This window comes from Dendrobates tinctorius, unplaced genomic scaffold (genome assembly GCF_039654945.1).
Source record: "Dendrobates tinctorius isolate UK_male_01 unplaced genomic scaffold, ASM3965494v1 ptg000192l, whole genome shotgun sequence".
Classification (NCBI taxonomy): domain Eukaryota; kingdom Metazoa; phylum Chordata; class Amphibia; order Anura; family Dendrobatidae; genus Dendrobates; species Dendrobates tinctorius.
In genome coordinates this window covers 8,181,366-8,202,741 of record NW_027361859.1, presented here as the reverse complement: position 1 = coordinate 8,202,741, position 21,376 = coordinate 8,181,366, and the positions used below count along the sequence as shown (strand labels likewise).

The 21,376-nt window shown below is 43.5% G+C and overlaps 1 protein-coding gene across 1 annotated transcript in view; it reads right to left on the bottom strand.

Moving 5' to 3' along the window:
* Positions 1 to 218: 218 nt before the first annotated feature.
* Positions 219 to 21,376, bottom strand: part of LOC141055962 (uncharacterized) — a 61,436-nt gene continuing 40,278 nt past the window's right edge. Inside the window, exons 7-12 of the mRNA XM_073552656.1 lie at positions 8,207 to 8,338; positions 7,898 to 8,077; positions 7,692 to 7,815; positions 7,511 to 7,608; positions 7,222 to 7,312; positions 219 to 1,696 (exon numbers count right to left, since the gene is read on the bottom strand). Of these exons, the coding sequence (XP_073408757.1) occupies positions 276 to 1,696; positions 7,222 to 7,312; positions 7,511 to 7,608; positions 7,692 to 7,815; positions 7,898 to 8,077; positions 8,207 to 8,338 (2,046 nt within the window). The 3' untranslated portion in view covers positions 219 to 275. The remainder of the gene's footprint in view (positions 1,697 to 7,221; positions 7,313 to 7,510; positions 7,609 to 7,691; positions 7,816 to 7,897; positions 8,078 to 8,206; positions 8,339 to 21,376) is intronic.

The window sequence follows — 21,376 nt, the reverse complement described above, 5'->3', positions numbered from 1 at the left end:
TTTTATTCAAACAGGCAAAATATGTTCACCTAAATTGAACACTAACAAACTACAATTTGTCAAGAAAAAATAAGCTCAAAATCCTTGGGCTATGTAGAATCTTTACAAACTTATTACCACATAAAATGGCATATCACAGAATTTAAAAATGAGAACAACAAGAATTAATTTATTGCTATAAAGTTTCCCACATATTAAACATTCAAATAAATTCACTCTGATGTCAAAGAGATTTGATTTAATGTTTACATTTCACATTTTTCCAATGAATATGGCTATGCTGTTTTGTGAGTCTTTTGATGTGTAACAAGAGATGATGTATAATTAAAACATTTTCCACATTCTGAACATGAATACGGCTTCTCCCCTGTGTGAATTCTTTGGTGTCGAAAAAGAATTGATTTATCCCCAAAACATTTCCCACATTCTTCACAAGAAAATGGCTTCTCCCCTGTATGACTTCTCCGATGTGTCATAAGATTTGATTTTCTGTTAAAACATTTTCCACATTCTTCACAAGAAAATGGCTTCTCCCCTGTGTGACTTTTCATGTGTGCCATAAGATTTGATTTCCTGTTAAAACATTTCCCACATTCTTCACAAGAAAATGGCTTCTCCCCTGTGTGACTTTTCATGTGTGTCATAAGATTTGATTTCCTCTTAAAACATTTTCCACATTCTGAACAAGAATATATTTTTTCCTCTGTGTGAGTTCTCTCATGTTTAGTAAGGTCTGATATTTGGCTATAGCATTCGCCACATTCCAAACATGAAAAACTTTCTTCTTTGTGAGCTCTTAGATGTTTAACAAGATTTGATTTAGAAGTATAACCTTTCCCACATTCTGGACACGCATGCAACTTTGCTCTTGTGTGAATATTTTGATGTGTAATAAGATTTGATTTCTGGTTAAATCTTTTTTCACATTCTGTACATGAATATGGCTTCTCTCCTGTGTGAATTCTCACATGTTCAATAAGATGTCCCTTTTGGTCAAAACATTTCCCACATTCTGAACATGAGAACAAGTTCTCTTGGGTGTGTGTTCTCAGATGTATAATATAATGTGATTTATTAGCATAACATTTCCCACATTCTGAACATGAATATGGCTTTGCTCCTGTGTGAGTTCTTTGATGCTTAACAAGACTTGATTTCTGAATAAAACTTTTTCCGCATTCTGAACATGAAAATGGCTTTACACCTGTGTGAATTCTCTGATGTTCAACAAGACACGATTTCTGCCTAAAACATTTTCTACATTCTGAACATGAATATGGCTTCTCCCCTGTGTGAATTTCCTGATGTCTAAAAAAATTTGATTTCATGGAAAAATATTTTCCACATTCTTCACAAAAAAATGGTTTCTCCCCTGTATGAGTTTTCATATGTGCCATAAGCCTCGATTTCTGGTGAAAATATATTCCACATTCTGAACATGAATATGGCTTCATCCCTGTGTGAGATCTACGATTTATGAAACCCCTTCTGTGACAATTACTTTTCTTAACAGTCTGCGATGAATCAGATGATAAGATCTGTTTAAAAGGATGAGATGATAGATCACGGCTGTGAAGGCCTGGAGGTTTATCTGGAATAATGATAGGCTTTTCACATGTATCTTGGGTGCTACAACCATTATATGATTTACATTGTACAGATATCTGATGTCCATCTGAGATCCTAGTACAATTACCTGTGAAAGATAGAAAAGATTTAGTTTTAGTTATATTTAAAAATCACTTGAACATTATTATAACATATCTAACAATATGCAAACAATTTGCAATGGCTTTAGAAAAGCTTCAAATGAGAAGCTGAAATGTTACATGTATCTGGATGAATAAAGCCCACTTTTTCACTTATTTTCATTGGAGAGCAGCTTCTAATAATTACTCTTCCATAATTTCCCTCGGGATCAATAAAGTGTATCGTAATCTCTTTTTTGTACTAAGTGCAAGATATACAGCAACCTAATTTTATCTGTTTAAGTGCCTCAAATTATCTAAAAAGAAACAGGATAAACGTTACCCCTTAGACCCCAGTCCAGAGCCTCTCACCTAGCCAAATCAGATTTCATACTTTGCACTGATGAGGGCCAATAGCCCGAAACACTGTGTCTGCAAATTGAGATTCTGACTTGGCTTTTATCCTGAGTCATATAGCAAGACTCGTTAAAGAGTTGATTGTGACGTGTAGGATCGCTGCTTCCAACAGGTGGCACTATAGAGTTCAAGTTCTCTTTCCCTCGGCAGAGGCAATTTGCATACTAAAAAAAATATATACTTACCTCCAGGACAGGCATTATTTCTGCGATGTCAGCATTCATTGGACACTGCAGTCCAGCATGAATGAACTGCGATGTCCAATGAATGCCGACATCGCAGAAATAATGCTTGTCCTGGAGGTAAGTATATACCTCCCAGCATTCACTGAACATTATTCCAGACAGAACTGTGAAACTAAAAAGCTACTGACTGCGGTCATAACAATCTCTCTGTAGGATACAACATGGTTAAATTCCTGCAGAGACTGGCTGCACCCCCCTAAGGCTATATGAATGCCATATGCAGAGCCTGATGAGTAGAGTGGAGCGGAGAAGGCATGCGAGTTACCGCTGCAACATATTTACTGGTGCATTCAGATCGCTGGCGCTGTACGAGTTGTTCTGCCGTAATACAAATTGCCTGAAGCAGACGGCTTCTGAGATGAAATCACACAGAACATTATTTTAGGGCTCATACTCACTTGCGAGAGACTCGCACGATTCTCGTGCTGATTATCACAGCTGACACCCGGCACAATGTGTCGGGGGCGGTCACGGACCGCCCCCGACACGTTAACCCCTTGCACACCGCGATCAAACACGATCGCGGTGTACCGGGGGGTTAAAGGGAAGCATCGGCAGGGAGGGGGCTCCCTCCGTGCTTCCCTGAGCCCCCCACAGCAGCGCAATGTGCAGCGCTGCAGTGGAGGGCTCCATCCCTGCAGGTCCACGAATCCAAGATGGCGACGGGGACCTTCGGGGGCCTGCAGGGAGCTGGCTTCCTCAGTGCCTGCAAAGCGCAAGCACGAGGAAGCCTGCTGCACTGCCTGTGACAGATCGCTGATCTGTGATGTGACAAATCAGCGATCTGTCACAGGATAGTGATGTCCCACCTGGGACAATGTAATAAAGTTAAAAAAAAAAATAAAAAAAATCGCTAAATAAATTAAAAAAAAAAGTTCCCTAATAAATTCATTTTTTGGAAGAAAAAAAAACAAAAAACAATAAAAGTTCACATATTTGGTATCGCCACGTCCGTAACGACCCGCCCTATAAAACTGTCCCATTAGTTAACCCCTTTAGCGAACCCCTTAAAAAATATAAATAAAAAACAAAGCAAAAAATAATGATTTATTATCATACCGCCGAACAAAAAGTGCAATAACGCGCGATCAAAAAGACGCATATAAATATCCATGGTACCGCTGAAAACGTCATCTTGTCCCGCAAAAAACAAGCCGCCACACAGCGTCATTAGCAAAAAAATAAAGTTATAACTCGCAGAATAAAGCGATGCAAAAATAATTATTTTTTATATAAAATTGTTTTCATTGCATAAGGCTGGTTTCACATTTGCGTTTTTTAGCGCTGGAAAAAAACGCATATGTGCGCATGCGTTTTTTCCCCTATATTTAACATGGGTGCGCATACCTGCGCGCTGGTAAGCGCATGTATGCGATTTTCATGCGCTGCGTTTTTTTGGGGTGTGCGTTTGTATTTTCCAGACGCATCATGTTGCATTTTTTGGCCCTGCAAAAAAGCGTATGCGCACATATGCGCACGTTTTGCGCTAAAAATGGCCATTATAGCCTATGGATGCGCATATGTGCGCACTGGCATGCTCATGTATGCGTTTTTTTGCACATGCGTTTTTTTTTGATAACCATGGAATTTAGGGGTTTGGGTTAGAGTTAGGGTTAGTTAAGGGGGTTTAGGGTTAGGGTCAGGGTTAGGGTTGGGGTTTGGGTCAGGGTTAGGGTTAAGTATGGTTTGGTTAAGGGTTAGGGTCAGGGTTAGGGTTAAGTATGGTTTGGTTAAGGGTTAGGGTCAGGGTTAGGGTCAGGGTTAGGGTTAAGTATGGTTTGGTTAAGGGTTAGGGTCAGGGTTAGGGTCAGGGTTAGGGTTAAGTATGGTTTGGTTAAGGGTTAGGGTCAGGGTTAGGGTCAGGGTTAGGGTTAAGTATGGTTTGGTTAAGGGTTAGGGTCAGGGTTAGGGTCAGGGTTAGGGTCAGGGTTAAGTATGGTTTGGTTAAGGGTTAGGGTCAGGGTTAGGGTCAGGGTTAGGGTTAAGTATGGTTTGGTTAAGGGTTAGGGTCAGGGTTAGGGTTAGGGTCAGGGTTAGGGTTAAGTATGGTTTGGTTAAGGGTTAGGGTCAGGGTTAGGGTCAGGGTTAGGGTTAAGTATGGTTTGGTTAAGGGTTAGGGTCAGGGTTAGGGTTAGTTAGGGTTTAGGATTTGGGTTAGGGTTAAGTATGATTTGGTTAAGGGTTAGGGTCAGGGTTAGGGTTAGGGTTAGTAAAGTCATGGTTTGGGTTAGTGTGAGGGGCCACCTAATGTTGGAAAAAACCGCAAACGCGGTAAAAACGCACTAAAAACGCATACAAACGCATAAAAACGCTGCGTTTTTTTCATGCATGCTCATAAAAATGCTTGAAAAAAACGCAGCAGTTGTATGCTTTTGTATGCGTTTTTTCAATGCGTTTTTTTGCGGGAAAAACGCGCAAAGCAAGTGTGAAACTAGCCTAAAACAGACAAAACATAAAAAAACGACCTAAATGAGGTATCGCTGTAACTGTACTGACCCGAAGAATAAAACCGCTTTATCAATTTTACCGCAGGCGGAACGGTGTAAACGCACCCCCCAAAAGAAATTCTTGAAATGCTGGTTTTTGTTCATTCTGCGTCCGAAAAATCGGAATAAAAAGCGATTCAAAAAATGTCACGTGCCTGAAAATGATACCAATAAAAACATCAGCTCGTCCCGCAAAAAATAAGACCTCACATGACTCGGTGGGTCAAAATATGGAAAAATTATAGCTCTCAATATGTGGTGATGCAAAAACTATTTTTACAATAAAAAGCGTCTTTTAGCGTGTGACAGCCGCCAAACATAAAAACCGCTATAAATAGTAAATCAAACCCCCCGTTATCACCCCCTTAGTTAGGGAAAAATAATAAAATTAAAAGAAAGTGTATTTATTTCCATTTCCCCGTTAGGGCTAGGGTTAGGGCGGAGATTAGGGTTAGGGGTGTGTTGGGGTTAGGGTTGGAGTTAGAATAGGGGGGTTTCCACTGTTTGGGCACATCAGGTGCTCTCCAAATGCAACATGGCGTCTGATCTCAATTCCAGCCAATTCTGCTTTGAAAAAGTCAAATGGTGCTCCTTCCCTTCCAAGCTCTGCCATGCGCCCAAATAGTGCTTAACCCCCACATATAGGGTATCAGCCTACTCAGGACAAATTGCAAAACAACTTTTGGGGTCCAATTTCTCCTGCTACCCTTAGGAAAATAAAAAATTGGGGGCAAAAATATCATTTTTGTGGAAAAAAATGATTTTTTTATTTTCACGCTCGGTCGTTATAAACTTCTGTGAAGCACTTGGGGGTTCAAAGTGCTCACCACACATCTAGATAAGTTCCTTAGGGGGTCTAGTTTCCAAAATGGTGTCATTTGTGGGGGGTTTCCACAGTTTAGGTACATCAGGAGCTCTCCAAAAGCAACATGAAACCCGCAGACCATTCCATCAAACTCTGCATTCCAAAACGTCACTACTTCCCTTCCGAACCCTGACGTGTGCCCATACAGTAGTTTTCTCCCACATATGGGGTGTCAGCGTACTCAGGACAAATTGGACAACAAATTTTGGGGTCCAATTTCTCCTGGTACCCTTGGGAAAATACAAAAATTGGTGACTAAAAGATCATGTTTGTGGAAAAAATATGATTTTTTTATTTTCACGCCCAAGCGTTATAAACTTCTGTGAAGCACGGGGGGGTTCAAAGTGCTCACCTCACATCTAGATAAGTTCCTTGGGGGGTCTAGTTTTCAAAATGGTGTCATTTGTTTGGGGTTTTCACTGTTTTGGTACGTCAGGGGCTTTCCAAACGCGACATGGTGTCCGATCTCAATTCCAGCCAAAAACGCCAAAGGGTGCTGCTTCCCTTCCGAGCTCTGCCATGCGCCCAAATAGTGGTTTACCCCATATGTGGGGTATCAGCGCACTGAGGACAAACTGCACAATATCTTTTGGAAAAATAAAAATTGGGGGTGAAAAGATCATTTTTGTGGAAAAAATATGATTTTTTTAACTGTACCGCTGTACGTTATAAACTTCTGTGAAGCCCTTGTGGGATCAAAGTTCGCACCACATATCTAGATAAGTTCCTTGGGGGTTCTAGTTTCCAAAATAGGGTCAATTGTGGGGGGTTTCCACTGTTTAAGTACATCAGGAGCTCTCCAAACGTGACATGGTGTCCGATCTGAATTCCAGCCAATTTTGCATTGAAAAAGTCAAACAACGCTCCTTCCCTTCTGAGCTCTGCCATGCGCCGAAACAGTGGTTCCCCCCCACATATCAGGTATCAGCGTACTCAGGACAAACTGCACAATAACTTTTGCAGTCCAATTTCTCCTGTTACCCTTGGTAAAATAAAAAAAATTGAACCTGAATTATTTTTTTTGTGAAAAAAAGTTAAATGTTCATTTTTTTTTAAATATTCAAAAAATTCCTTTGATGCAACTGAAGGGTTACTAAACTTCTTGAATGTGGTTTTGAGCACCTTAAGGGGTGCAGTTTTTACAATGGTGTCACTTTTGGGTATTTTCTATCATATAGACCCCTCAAAGTGGCTTCAAATGTGATGTGGCCTGAAAAATAAAATGGTGTTGCAAAAATGAGAAATCGCTAGTCAACTTTTATCCCTTATAACTTCCTAAAAGAAAAGTTCTGGTTAGTGTCCGAAGTGAGAAAAGCAGAATTCCCCTCTTCAGGTAAGAGTTGAAGAGCTCCCATCCTAGTAATTTTGTCTAATCCCTTTGTCATGTCCTTTTTTCTTTTAAAGAGAGATGTGTTACTCAGCTGTTATTTATTGGATAAGAGTTTTGACACAGTAAAGACATATGTATAATGCCATGGATAGAATCTGTGACTTCTCTGCATTTAGTGGTTACTACTCACCTATGCAGTCATATGTGGGAATCTCCTCTTTACACCGCTCATCACCCCTCACATATGTCTCTGTAGTATTAATATGGGTCAGATCTTCACCCTGAAACAAATATTGTAAATGTCACAGACAGATGGAGAAGTCACATCTATGATCAGCTCTAATCCTGCCATCTCCACCGTTCTCATTACACAAGTATAAAACATATAATACTGGTGGATAAAACAAGACTGAGCACAAGACCTTCACAGCCGTCTACACATCATAGGGGAGATCTCATGACACCTTCTCTCCATCTACCTGATGATCCTGAGGAACACTGGGATCTTCTTGTTTACAGTCCTCTGAAAGAAGAGGACGGGGACATCTCTCTGGTGTTGTCCTCTTACTAGATAGATCTGGAGGAAACACATACAGGGACAGAATTCATTCTTTACATACAGATAATTATAGGCCTTGTGTATTTAGTCCTGTCTATTACCTGGTGATGTGAGGGGCCGGGGAACCTCCATCATAACGTCCTTGTACATATCTTTGTGTCCTTCTAAATACTCCCACTCCTCCATGGAGAAATAGATGGCGACATCCTGACACCTTATAGGAACCTAACACATATAATGATATCGTCATCCCCCGATCCCTTCATAGCGTTACTGTATAATGTCCCAGCATTCCCAGCAGTGTCACCTCTCCAGTCAGCAGCTCAATCATCTTGTAGGTGAGTTCTAGGATCTTCTGGTCATTGATGTCCTCATGTATCAGGGGGTGAGGTGGAAGCCCCGTGATTGGGCTCAGGGGTCTTCCCCATCCCTCACACACAGGGTCCTGACAGCGCTCACTAGAGGTCTTCTTCACTACTGTGTAATCCTGGTTATGGAGAGACACATTAATTAATCTCACTACAGACATTTCCAGAGTCCTCACCTCTCCAGTTCTGTCCATCTGTTATTCCCATAGATAAGAATGATGTAATGTGATGTCATCAGAATCCCTCACCTCTCCAGTAATTCGGAAGAGGATCTCTAGGGTGAGGTGTAATATCCTCTCCACCATCTTGTCCCTGACCCAATCCATCCTTGATGTGTCATAAAAATTACATAGATCAATTATTAGTATCTTATATTGTAGAATATTTTATGAAAAAAGATGAGCCAGTGTAAAAACATACAAAACACGCAGTAAAATATACAATTAATTGAGCTGTGATGCCGGTATAAAGCAATAATGTAGTAGAGCATTTCATACATCTAGAGGTCAGGCAAGGCGTAAATATGTCCTATTACATGGGATCACTTGAGTTATAGTTCAGATGATTTAACAATATAAAGAATTCAATGTGCAGCAAAGCTGTTTTTGCACGGCTAATTAAATATGGTAATGGTGTATTGTAATTATATATATACACATATACACACACATCCCGTATATACTCGAGTATAAGCCGACCAGAGTATAAGCCAAGGCCCTAATTTTGTCACGGAAAACTGGGAAAGCTTATTGACTCAAGTATAAGCTGGGTGTACATTGTCCCCTTATCCCTGTACTGCTCTGTGTGTCTCTCCCCCCTCCCAGTAGGCATGTCTCGGCTCCCCTGTCCCATCCTTCCATGTAGGGCTCATCTCCCTGTCCACCCCCATCCTCTTCAGTGCTCCCCCATCCTCCTCAGTGCTCCTCAGTGCACCCCGTCCTCCTCAGTGCTCCCCCATCCTTCTGTGCTCATCAGTGCTCCCCCATCCTGCTCCGTGCTCCCCCCGTCCTGCTCCGTGCTCCCCCTGTCCTGCTCCGTGCTCCCCCATCCAGCTCCGTGCTTCCCCCGTCCTGCTCCGTGCTCCCCCGTCCTGCTCCATGCTCCCCCTGTCCATACTCACCCAGCTGTGCCATCGCTAAACTTCCCTGCATCCTCCGTTGTCCTGGTGCGGCAGCTTCATTCTGTGTTGAGCGGTCACGTGGTACTGCTCATTAAGGTCATGAATATGGATGCCATGCCTATGGGAGTGGAGTTACGTCCATATTCATCACCTTAATGGGCAGTACCATGTGACCGCTCAACACAGGAAGAAGCTGCCAGCCCTGGGACAACGGAGGATGCAAGGGACGTTCAGCGATGACACAGGAGGGTGAGTATGATGTCCCAGCCACCCCTCCCCCGATGGTTTCTGCATAATGACTCATGTATAAGCCGAAAGGGCATTTTCAGCACAAAAAAATGTGCTGAAAATATCGGCTTATACACGAGTATATACGGTAGATATATATATATATATATATATATACACACACACACACGCAGTGGCGTAACTACAAAGTTATGGGCCCCGGTGCGATCTTTCAAATGGGCCCCCCCCACCCCGGGCTGCCATTAGGAATTTCAGGGGCCCCATACTGGCAAAATTTTGGGGGCCCCCTTGAGACCAGCCCAGGCTCCACTCCTCAAACTGTCCACAGCCCCACCACTCCCATAACTCCACCCCCACATAGAGAATGAAAGGAGCGGAGGGCAGGTGTCTGACTTACTGCACCATAGAATATGTCGCCCCCCATATTATATAACACAGCCTCCCCCATAGAATATAATGTACCCCCATAGTATATAAGACAGCTGCATAGTATATAGCACAGCACCACATGGTATACAGCACATCATCACATGGTATATAGCACAGCATCACATGGTATACAGCACAGCACCGCATGGTATACAGCCCCCAATGGTATACAGTACAGCACCCCCCATGGTATACAACACAGCACCCCCATGGTATACAGCCCCCAATGGTATGCAGCACAGCACCACCCCATGGTATACAGCACAGCACCCCCCATGGTATACAGCAACGCATGATATACAGCCCCCCATGGTATACAGCACAGCACCGCCCCATGGTATACAGCACTGCATGGTATACAGCACCCCCGATGGTATACAGCCCCCATGGTATACAACACAGCACCCCCCTATGGAATACAGCATAGCACCCCCATGGTATACAGCACCATGGTATACAGCCTCCCATGGTATACAGCACAGCACCCCCCCATGGTATACAGCACCATGGTATACAGCACCCCACGGTATATAGCACAGCACCTCCCATGGTATACAGCACTGCATGGTATACAGCCCCCATAGTATACAGCACCAAATGGTATACAGCACAGCACCCCCCCATGGTATACAGCCCCACCCCAAGAATGGCCCCACAGTCCTGGCTGTACTCACTGTTGCATTAAAAAAACTCTCCTCACCTTCTCATGCCCACGCTGCTCCCAGCTCCTGTCTCCTGCTCTGCCTGATACACAGTGAGTGCGCGATGACATCATCGCGCACCCACTGTGTCAGCGGCAGAGTGGGGAATGATGGGAGAGAGAGCGTCAGCTGATGCTCTTTCCTCCATCATTGCTTTGAAATGTACCAGCATGACGGCGGTACAGTTCAATGCAGCGGCGTGGGGGAGTTGGCGCTGACATGGTGCATCTCTGACCCCCCCTCCCGCCCAGTCTTCCCCACCGCTGGGGCCCGATGCTGGCCTCCTCTGCTCATAGGGGCTCCATGCGCCAGTCAGGGCATTAATGCACTGACTGGGGGCCCGGGCCCCTAATTGCTCAGAGGCCCCGTCGCAGTTGTGTCCTCTGCGACCGGGGATGTTACGCCCCTGCACACACACACTAAAATACCACATCCTAGATACCACTGAATGAAATATTCCAGTTGCAAATCTATATTCATTAGATAGTAGACTGTTGAGAACAATAAAGCATAAAAATTATCAATGTAAATTAAAATTAATATCCCATGGAGGTCTGGATTTGGAATGACGCTCAAAATCAAAGTGACACATCAAACTACAGGCTGATTCAACTTCAGTGGAAATGCTTTAAGACAAAGAAATTATGCTCATTAGTGTGTGGCCTCCAAGTGCCTGCATGACCTCCCTACAACACCTGGGCATGATCCTGATGAGGTGGTGGATGTTCTCCTGAGGGATCTTCTCCTAGACCTGGATTAAAACATCAGTCAACTCCTGGAGAGTATGTGATGCAACGTGGCATTGGTGGATGAAACAAGACATGATGTCCCAGATGTTTTTGATTGGAATCAGGTATGGGGAATTGGCACGCCAGTCCAAGGCATCAATTCTTTCATCATGCAGGAACTGCTGACACACTTCAGCCACATGAGGCCTAGAATCGTCATGCAACAAAAGGAACCCAGAGCTCACTGCACCTGCATATGGTCTCACAATGGGTCTGAGGATCTCATCACGGTACCTAATGGCAGTCAGGGTACCTCTGGCTAGCACATGGAGGGCTTGGCGCCCCCCAAAGAAATGCCTCCCTAAACCATTACTGGCCCACTGCCAAACTGGCCATGCTGGAGGATTGCAGGCAGAACGTGCTTCATGGAATCTCTAGTCTCTGTTACGTCTGTCACATGTGATCAGCATGAACCTGCTCTCATCTGTGAAGGGCACAGGGCGCCAATGTTGAATCTGCCAATTGCCCTGCACAGTGTTGGGCTATAAGCCCAACACCCACTTGTGGAGGTCGGGCCCTCATACCACCCTCATGGAGTCTGTTTCTAACAGTTTGAGCAGACATATGGATGTTAGTAGCCTGCTGGAGGTCATTTGGCAGGTCTCTGGCACTGCTCCTCTGTTTCCTCCTTGCACAAAGGAGGAGGTAGTGGTCATGCTGCTGGATTGTTGTCCTCCTACAACCCCTTCCATGTCTCCTGGTGTACTGGTCTGTCTCCTGGTATCTGCTCCATGCTCTGGACACTGTGCTGACAGATACAGCTACCCTTCTTTCCACAGCTCGCATTGAGGTGCCATCCTGGATGAGCTGCACTACCTGAGCAACTTTTGTGGGTTTTAGGACTTTTTTTTATTGTAGATAGATACATCACATGACACAACAATGATACATTACAGGATAAAACACAACAGCACAAAACATAAAAACAAAGCTCCAATCAGACAACAATGACAAAATCAGACACAAATCACAAATAAATAAACCAGAAATTGAAACAATATGAAGAAAAGTTCTCGACCTACTAATTAGGGACAAAAATAAAAATAAAATATAGAAAACAAAACTAAATAGGGAAGAAAAAAATGACCATAACTACATGAATAACCCCATAAAATAAATAATAAATAGTATAAAATCATGCAATACCCCAACACAGCTTCATTCATACTATTATATACAATCCCAAACTACATTCACACCATCCTAAATACAATCTATATATAAAAATGAATGTGTGTGTGTGTGTGTATGTGTATATCACCAACCAATCACGAAGCATCTTTCATTACACCAGAGCTGGTCAAAAGAAGCTGAGCTGTGATTGGTTGCTATGACCAACAGTTTTCCCACTTGACAGCACCTCAGCAGACACTGACATGGTGGGAGAAATATAGCATTCCTGGGAACATAAGCTCCCAGCCATTGCCTGCCCCCCTGAAAGGAGCAGAGAGCACGACAGAAATGAATCCCCCCTCCCGTGCCCATATACACCTCACACATCCTCCATCCTGTAGGCACATCTTCCCTCTTAAACGGATCATTGGTATAGAAGTCAGAGCAAATCCATCCAGCACTTTGGTTTTGACCCCAAGCCTCTCTTAAAGGGATCCCTGGTATGGAAGTTAGGACAGTTCCACTCAGCTCTGTGGTTCTGACCCCAGGGTCTCTTAAAGGGATCATTGGTATGGAATTTAGGGCAAATCCACTCTGCGCTTTGGTACTGACCCCAAGCCCGTCTTAAAGTGATCTCCAGTATGGAAGTCTGTGGAAATCCATCCATCGCATTAATTCTGACCCCAGGCCTCTCTTAAAGGGATCCCCGGTATGGACGTCAGAGCAATTGCCTTCAAATGCTGTGGTACTGACATCAGGCTCTCTTAAAGGGATCTCCTGTATGGAAGTTAGGGAAAATCCCTCGGCGCTGATTCTGACCCCAGGGTTCTATTAAAGGGATCATTGGTATGCAAGTCAGGGCAAATCCACTCAGCGCTCTGGTTCTGATCCCAGGCTCTCAAAGGGATCCCCGGTATGGAAGTTAGGGCAAATCCACTCAGCGCTCTGGTTCTGACCCAAGTCCCCTCTTAAAGGGATCCTCAGTACGGAAGTGAGGGAAAATCCACTCTGCGCTTTGGTACTGACCCCAGGCCTCTCTTACAGGGATCTCCAGTAAGGAAGTTAGGGCAAATCCCTCGGTGCTCTGATTCTCACCCCAGGCTTCTATTAAAGGGATCATTGGTATGGAAGTCAGGACAAATCCACTTAGCGCTCTGGTTCTGACGCCACGCCTCTCTTAAAGGGATCCCCGGTATGGAACTTAGGACCGTTCCACTCAGCGTTCTGGTTCTGACTCCAGGCTGATGGGATGATGTGGGATATTAGTGGTAGTTGTCCGGTGGCTCTGGCTGACGGGATGATGTGGGATATTAGTGGTAGTAGTCCGGTGACTCTGGCTGATGGGACGATGTGGGATATTATGGGTAGTAGTCCGGTAGCTCTGGCTGACGGGATGATGTGGGCTATTAGTGGTAGTTGTCCGGTGGCTCTGGCTGATGGGATGATGTGGGATATTATAGTGAATAAGGCTATGCAGAGTGGGCGGGGCAATACACTCAGCTATATATATATATATATATATATATATATATATATATATATATATATACACATATACACAGTTGTGGCCAAAAGTATTGACACCCCTGCAATTCTGTCAGATAATACTAAGTTTCTTCCTGAAAATGATTGCAAACACAAATTCTTTGGTATTATTATCTTCATTTAATTTGTCTTAAATGAAAAAACACAAAAAGAATTGTCCTAAAGCCAAATTGGATATAATTCCACACCAAACATAAAAAAGAGGGTGGACAAAAGTATTGGCACTGTTCGAAAAATCATGTGATGCTTCTCTAATTTGTGTAATTAACAGCACCTAACAGGTGTTGGCAATAACTAAATCACACTTGCAGCCAGTTGACATGGATTAAAGTTGACTCAACCTCTGTCCTGTGTCCTTGTGTGTACCACATTGAGCATGGAGAAAAGAAAGAAGACCAAAGAACTGTCTGAGGACTTGAGAAACCAAATTGTGAGGAAGCATGAGCAATCTCAAGGCTACAAGTCCATCTCCAAAGACCTGAATGTTCCTGTGTCTACCGTGCGCAGTGTCATCAAGAAGTTTAAAGCCCATGGCACTGTGGCTAACCTCCCTAGATGTGGACGGAAAAGAAAAATTGACAAGAGATTTCAACGCAAGATTGTGCGGATGTTGGATAAAGAACCTCGACTAACATCCAAACAAGTTCAAGCTGCCCTGCAGTCCGAGGGTACAACAGTGTCAACCCGCACTATCCGTCGGCATCTGAATGAAAAGTGACTGTATGGTAGGAGACCCAGGAAGACCCCACTTCTTACCCCGAGACATAAAAAAGCCAGGCTGGAGTTTGCCAAAACTTACCTGAAAAAGCCTAAAACGTTTTGGAAGAATGTTCTCTGGTCAGATGTGACAAAAGTAGAGCTTTTTGGGCAAAGGCATCAACATAGAGTTTACAGGAGAAAAAAAGAGGCATTCAAAGAAAAAACACACGGTCCCTACAGTCAAACATGGCGAAGGTTCCCTGATGTTTTGGGGTTGCTTTGCTGCCTCTGGCACTGGACTGCTTGACCGTGTGCATGGCATTATGAAGTCTGAAGACTACCAACAAATTTTGCAGCATAATGTAGGGCCCAGTGTGAGAAAGCTGGGTCTCCCTCAGAGGTCATGGGTCTTCCAGCAGGACAATGACCCAAAACACACTTCAAAAGCACTAGAAAATGGTTTGAGAGAAAGCACCGGAGATTTCTAAGGTGGCCAGCAATGAGTCCAGACCTGAGTACCATAGAACACCTGTGGAGATCTAAAAATGACAGTTTGGAGAAGGCACCCTTCAAATATCAGGGACCTGGAGCAGTTTGCCAAAGAAGAATGGTCTAAAATTCCAGCAGAGCATTGTAAGAAACTCATTGATGGTTACCGGAAGCGGTTGGTCGCAGTTATTTTGGCTAAAGGTTGTGCAACCAAGTATTAGCCTGAGGGTGCCAATACTTTTGTCTGGCCCATTTTTGGAGTTTTGTGTGAAATGATCAATGTTTTGCTTTTTGCTTCATTCTCTTTTCTGTTTTTTTCATTTAAGACAAATTAAATGAAGATAATAATACCAAAGAATTTGTGTTTGCAATCATTTTCAGGAAGAAACTGAGTATTATCTGACAGAATAGCAGGGGTGTCAATACTTTTGGCCACAACTGTGTATATATATATATATATATATCATTATAATTTGTTATAACTAACCGTAGTTAGTTACTATGCCTGGGCAACGCCGGGCTCTTCAGCTAGTATTATATACAATATAAACAGTATAAACACATTACACTAAACCGAATATTATACAAGACACCGAAACACAACAAATACCAAGGAATGTCAAGATTTATTTTGCAAATTAAGGTGGAAAGTAACTATTTGATCATTAGCAAAAGTTCATCTCATATATTTTCTTATATATCCTTTGTTGGCAATGACTGAGGTCAAACGTTTTCTCTAAGGTTGGCACACACTGTTGGTGGTATGTTGGCCCATTCCTCCATGCAGATCTCCTCTAGAGCAGTGATGTTTTGGGCCTGTCGCTGGGTAACATGGATTTTCAAATCGCTCCAAAGGTTTTCTATGGGGTTGAGATCTGGAGACTGGCTATGCCACTCCAGGACCTTCATATGCTTCTTATGAAAACACTCCTTCCTTGCCCTGGTGGTATGCTTGGGATCATTATCATGCTGAAAGACCCATCCACGTTTCATCTTCAATGCCTTTGCTGATGGAAGGAGGTTTGCATTCAAACTCTCACAATACATGGTCCCATTCATTCTTTCATGTACATGGATCAGTCCTACTGGTCCATTTGCAGAGAAACAGCCCCAAAGAATGTTGCCACCCCCATGCTTCACAGTAGGTATGGTATTCTTTGGATGCAACTCAGCATTCTGTCTTCTACAAACACGACGAGTTTTGTTTCTACCAAATAGTTCTACTTTGGTTTCATCAGACCACATGACATTCTCACAATACTCTTCTGAATAATCCAAATGCTCTCTAGCAAACTTGAGACAGGCCCGGACATGTACTGGCTTAAGCAGGGGGATACATCTGGCACTGCAGGATCTGAGTCCCTGGCGGTGTAGTGTGTTACTGGCGGTAGCCTTTGATATGGTGGTCCCAGCTCTATGCAGGTCATTCACTAGGTCCCCACCGTGTGGTTCTGGGATTTTTGCTCACCATTCTTGTGATCATATTGACCCCACAAGGTGAGATCCTGCATGGAGCCCCAGATCGAGGGAGATCACCAGTGGTCTTGTATGTCTTCCATTTTCATATAATTGCTCCCACAGTTGATTTCACTACACCAAGCTGCTTGCCTATTGCAGATTCAGTCTTCCCAGCCTGGTGCAGGGCTACAATTTTGTTTCTGGGTCCTTCGACAGCTCTTTCGTCTTCACCATAGTGGAGTTTGGAGTGTGACTGTTTGAGGTTGTGGACAGGTGTCTTTTATACTGATAACAAGTTCAAACAGGTGCCATTACTACAGGTAATGAGTGGAGGACAGAGGAGCCCCTTAACCCCTTTACCCCCAAGGGTGGTTTGCACGTTAATGACCAGGCCAATTTTTCTGACCACTGTCCCTTTATGAGGTAATAACTCTGGAATGCTTCCATGGATCCCGGTGATTCTGACATTGTTTTCTCATGACATATTGTACTTCATGTTAGTAGTAAAATTTCTTTGATATGAATTGCGTTTATTTGTGAAAAAAAAGGAAATTTGGCGAAAATTTGCAATTTTTTAACTTTGAATTTTCATGCCCTTAAATCACAGGGATATGGCACACAAAATTCTTAATAAGTAACACAATTTTGGAACCAAAATTTTTTTTTGTTAGGAAGTTATAAGGGTTAAAAGTTGACCAGCGATTGCTCATTTTTACAACACCCTTTTATTTTAGGGACCACATCACATTTGAAGTCACTTTGAGTGGTCTATATGATAGAAAATACCCAAAAGTGACACCATTCCAAAACCTGCACCCCTCAAGGTGCTCAAAACCACATTCAAATTTATTAACCCTTCAGGTGCTTCACAGGAATTTTTTGAATGTTAAAAAAAAAAAAAATGAACATTTAACTATTTTCACAAAAAAATTATTTCAGGTCCAAATTTTTCTTTTTTTTCCCCAAGGGTAACAGGAGAAATTGGACCCCAAAAGTTATTGTGCAATTTGTCCTGAGTACGCTGATATCCCATATGTGGGGGGGAACCATTGTTTCGGCGCATGGCAGAGCACGGAAGGGAAGGCTCGCCGTTTGACTTTTTCAATGCAATATATATAGCAGTTTTATTTTTCGGGTCAGTACGATTACAGCGATACCTCATTTATATTTTTTTTATCTTTTGGCGCTTTTATACAATAAAAACAATTTTATATAAAAAAATAATTATTTTTGCATCGCTTTATTCTGCGAGCTAATACTTTTATTTTTTCGCTGATGACGCTGTATGGTGGCTTGTTTTTTGCGGGACAAGATGACGTTTTCAGCGGTAGCATGTTTACTTATATCTCTTTTTGATCGTGTGTTATTCCACTTTTTGTTCAGCGGTATGATGATAAAGCATTATATTTTTGCCTTTTTTTAAGGGGTTAACTAGTGGGACAGTTTTATAGGGCGGGTCGTTACGGACGCGGTGATACTAAATATGTGTACTTTTATTGTGTTTTTTTACATAAAGAAATGTATTTATTGGGGAATATTTTTTTTTCTTTATTTAGGAATTTTTTTCAAATTTATTTTTACACATTAGATTTTTTTTATTTTTTTTTACATTTTTAATTTGTCCAAGGGTGGCACATTACTTTGCAAAGTCAGATCGCTGATCTGACACTTTGTAGAGCACTGTGTCAGATCAGCGATCTGACAGGTAGTGTAGGAGGCTTCTCATTGCCTGCTCTCAGAAGCCACCTCCCTGCAGGACCGGGAAGAACCCCGCGGACATCTTGTATCCAGGGGCCTGCAGGGAGGAGGCCCTCGAAACAACGCAATCTCATTGCGTTGTTCTGAGGGTCTCAGGGAAGCACGCAGGGAGCCCCCTCCCTGCCCGATGCTTCCCTATGCCACCGGAACACTGTGATCATGTTTGATCGCAGTGTGATGGGGGGGGGTTAAAGTGCTGGGAGCAGTCAGTGACCGCTCCTGGCACTTAGTGCTGGGTGTCAGCTGTGAGAATCAGCTGACACCCGGCCGCGATCAGCTGCGCTCCCCCTGTGAGCATGGCTGATCGCGTATGATGCACTATTCCGTCCATGGGAGTTAAGTCCCAGGTCACATGAACGGAAGAGTATGTCCAATGTCAGAAAGGGGTTAAAGAAGTTACAGGTCTGTGAGAGCCAGAAATCTTGCATGTTTTTAGGTGACCAAATACTTATTTTCCACCATAATTTGCTAAATAAATCTTGCCAAATCAGACAAGGTGATTTTCTGAGTTTGTTTTCTCATTTTGACTCTCATAGTTGTGGTCTACCTATGATGTCAATTACAGGCCTCTCTCATCTTTTTAAGTGGGAAAACTTAAACAATTGGTGGCTGACTAAGTACTTTTTTCCCTACTGTGTGTGCAATATATATAAAAAAACATTTTTCTTTACTATATATACGCACACACCTACACTATCCCACCACTCCTGATCCAGCTCTGGCCACAAAGTTCACAAATTCTCCGACCTAGGATCAGGCCCCAAAGTTTTTCCCCAGTCAGGGCCTGGGCCAGGCCAGATCAGTCTCTTATCACCGCTGTTGAACCCCCTCATCCCCCAAACTTCCCACCCAACCTAACTAAGACTCTTTATATACACAATATATACAATACTCAATATACAATATATACAATACACTATATACAGATACATAAAACCAACATTACAGAACACAACCTACGTACTCACCACCGAAGGCTCAAGTTCGATGCCTGCAATCCTACTATATCAGGAGACAGAAATATAAAACAAAAATCTAAGATACAAAGACATCAGCCAACCACCAGGATATAGGAGTACTAACTGATTAAGGCACCCCAAAGGAGAAACCCCTCCAGAGATGGGCCGCCCTCTGGGCAAACTATCTTTCGCATTCCAGAGAACGTACCTTTTAGCAGGGCACCTCGGATGCTGCTACAAACTTCATCTACATGGAGGATTTTACGCTGCATCGAAACTGAAACTCGTACGTTCCACGTAAAGTGGCTCAGGCAATTCCCCCGAGGTCTCCGAATGCTCCATAGGCCCACTCGGCATAGGACAGAGTAGCCAGCCACTGCCAACCAATGGAAGCTCCCAACCTGTTGTACATGGACAATGAAGCAGGACTTGCTCCATGCTTTCCAGTATATTAGCACAAGTCTCACGGGGGCAGTTCCTGTCCTCAGAGCTCCTGTACTTCAAATTGTCCCTCACATACAACTTACCTTGCAAGCAGCGCCAAGTCAAGTCCCAGTACTTCTTGGGGATCCTGTTAGAATTTAACAAACTCAATCCAACCTCTAGATCCCAACTTGGGCAGTCCTTGAGGACCAATGATCACTGAAAATGCAAAATCAAGACCCGTAAATTTCCTCGGGAGGGACCTCACCTCCCACATTCCCAGACCCCACCAGCACACCATTTTCAGAACCAGGGTAACATAAGCCGGGAGATGCCCGTGCGGTGTGCATAGATCCTTCAATCTTCCCCCTGTCTCCCATTCCTGGAAGAAAGGCTGAAATCATCCCTTGCAGAATACCCACGGAGGAGCCCTCTTTTTCCAGAGGTTTGCCACGTTAACCATCAAGAAGGTGTTCACTAGGAACACCAAGGGGTTCACCATATTCAACTCCCCTAGTCTCCTTGTGCGGTAAGTGACCTCCTGCTTGAATACGTTCAGTCTATTCCCCCCATAACATCTGGAAGAATACAGTCATGGCCAAAAGTTTTGAGAATGACACAAATATTATATTTTCACATGATCTGCTGGCCTCTGGTTTTTGTGTGTGTTTGTCAGATGTTTTTATCACATACAGAAATATAATTGCAATCATATTATGAGTAACAAAAGGTTATATTGACAGTTAGAATGAGTTAATGCAGCAAGTCAATATTTGCAGTGTTGACCCTTCTTCTTCAGGACCTCAGCAATTCTCCCTGGCATGCTCTCAATCAACTTCTGGATCAAATCCTGACTGATAGCAGTCCATTCTTGCAAAATCAGTGCTTTTATTTTGTCTGAAATTGAAGGCTTTTGTTTGTCCACCCGTCTCTTGATGATTGACCACAAGTTCTCAATGGGATTAAGATCTGGGGAGTTTCCAGGCCATGGTCCCAAAATCTCTATGTTTTGTTCCCTGAGCCATTTAGTTATCACCTTTGCTTTATGGCAAGGTGCTCCATCATGTTGAAAAAGGCATTGTTGATCGCCAAACTGCTCTTGGATGGTTGGGAGAAGTTGCTCTTGGAGGACATTCTGGTACCATTCTTTATTCATGGCTGTGTTTTTAGGCAAGACTGAGAGAGAGCCCATTCCCTTGGCTGAGAAGCCCACACATGAATGGTTTCAAGATGCTTGACAGTTGGCATGAGACAAGACTGGTGGTAGCGCTCACCTGGTCTTATCCGAATAAGCCGTTTTCCAGATGTCCCAAACAATCGAAAAGGGGATTCATCAGAGAAAATGACTTTACCCCAGTCCTCAGCAGTCCACGCCCTGTACCTCTTGCAGAATATCAGTCTGTCCATGATGTTTTTTCTGGAGAGAAGTGGCTTCTTTGCTGCCCTCCATGAGACCAGGCCTTGCTCCAAGAGTCTCCGCCTCACAGTGCGTGCAGATGCACTAACACCTGCCTGCTGCCATTCCTGAGCAAGCTCTGCACTGCTGGTAGCCCGATCCCGCAGCTGAAACACTTTTAAGAGACGGTCCTGGCGCTTGCTGGTCTTTCTTGGGCGCCCTGGAGCCTTTTGGTAACAAGGGAACCTCTCTCCTTGAAGTTCTTGATGATGCGATAGATTGTTGACTGAG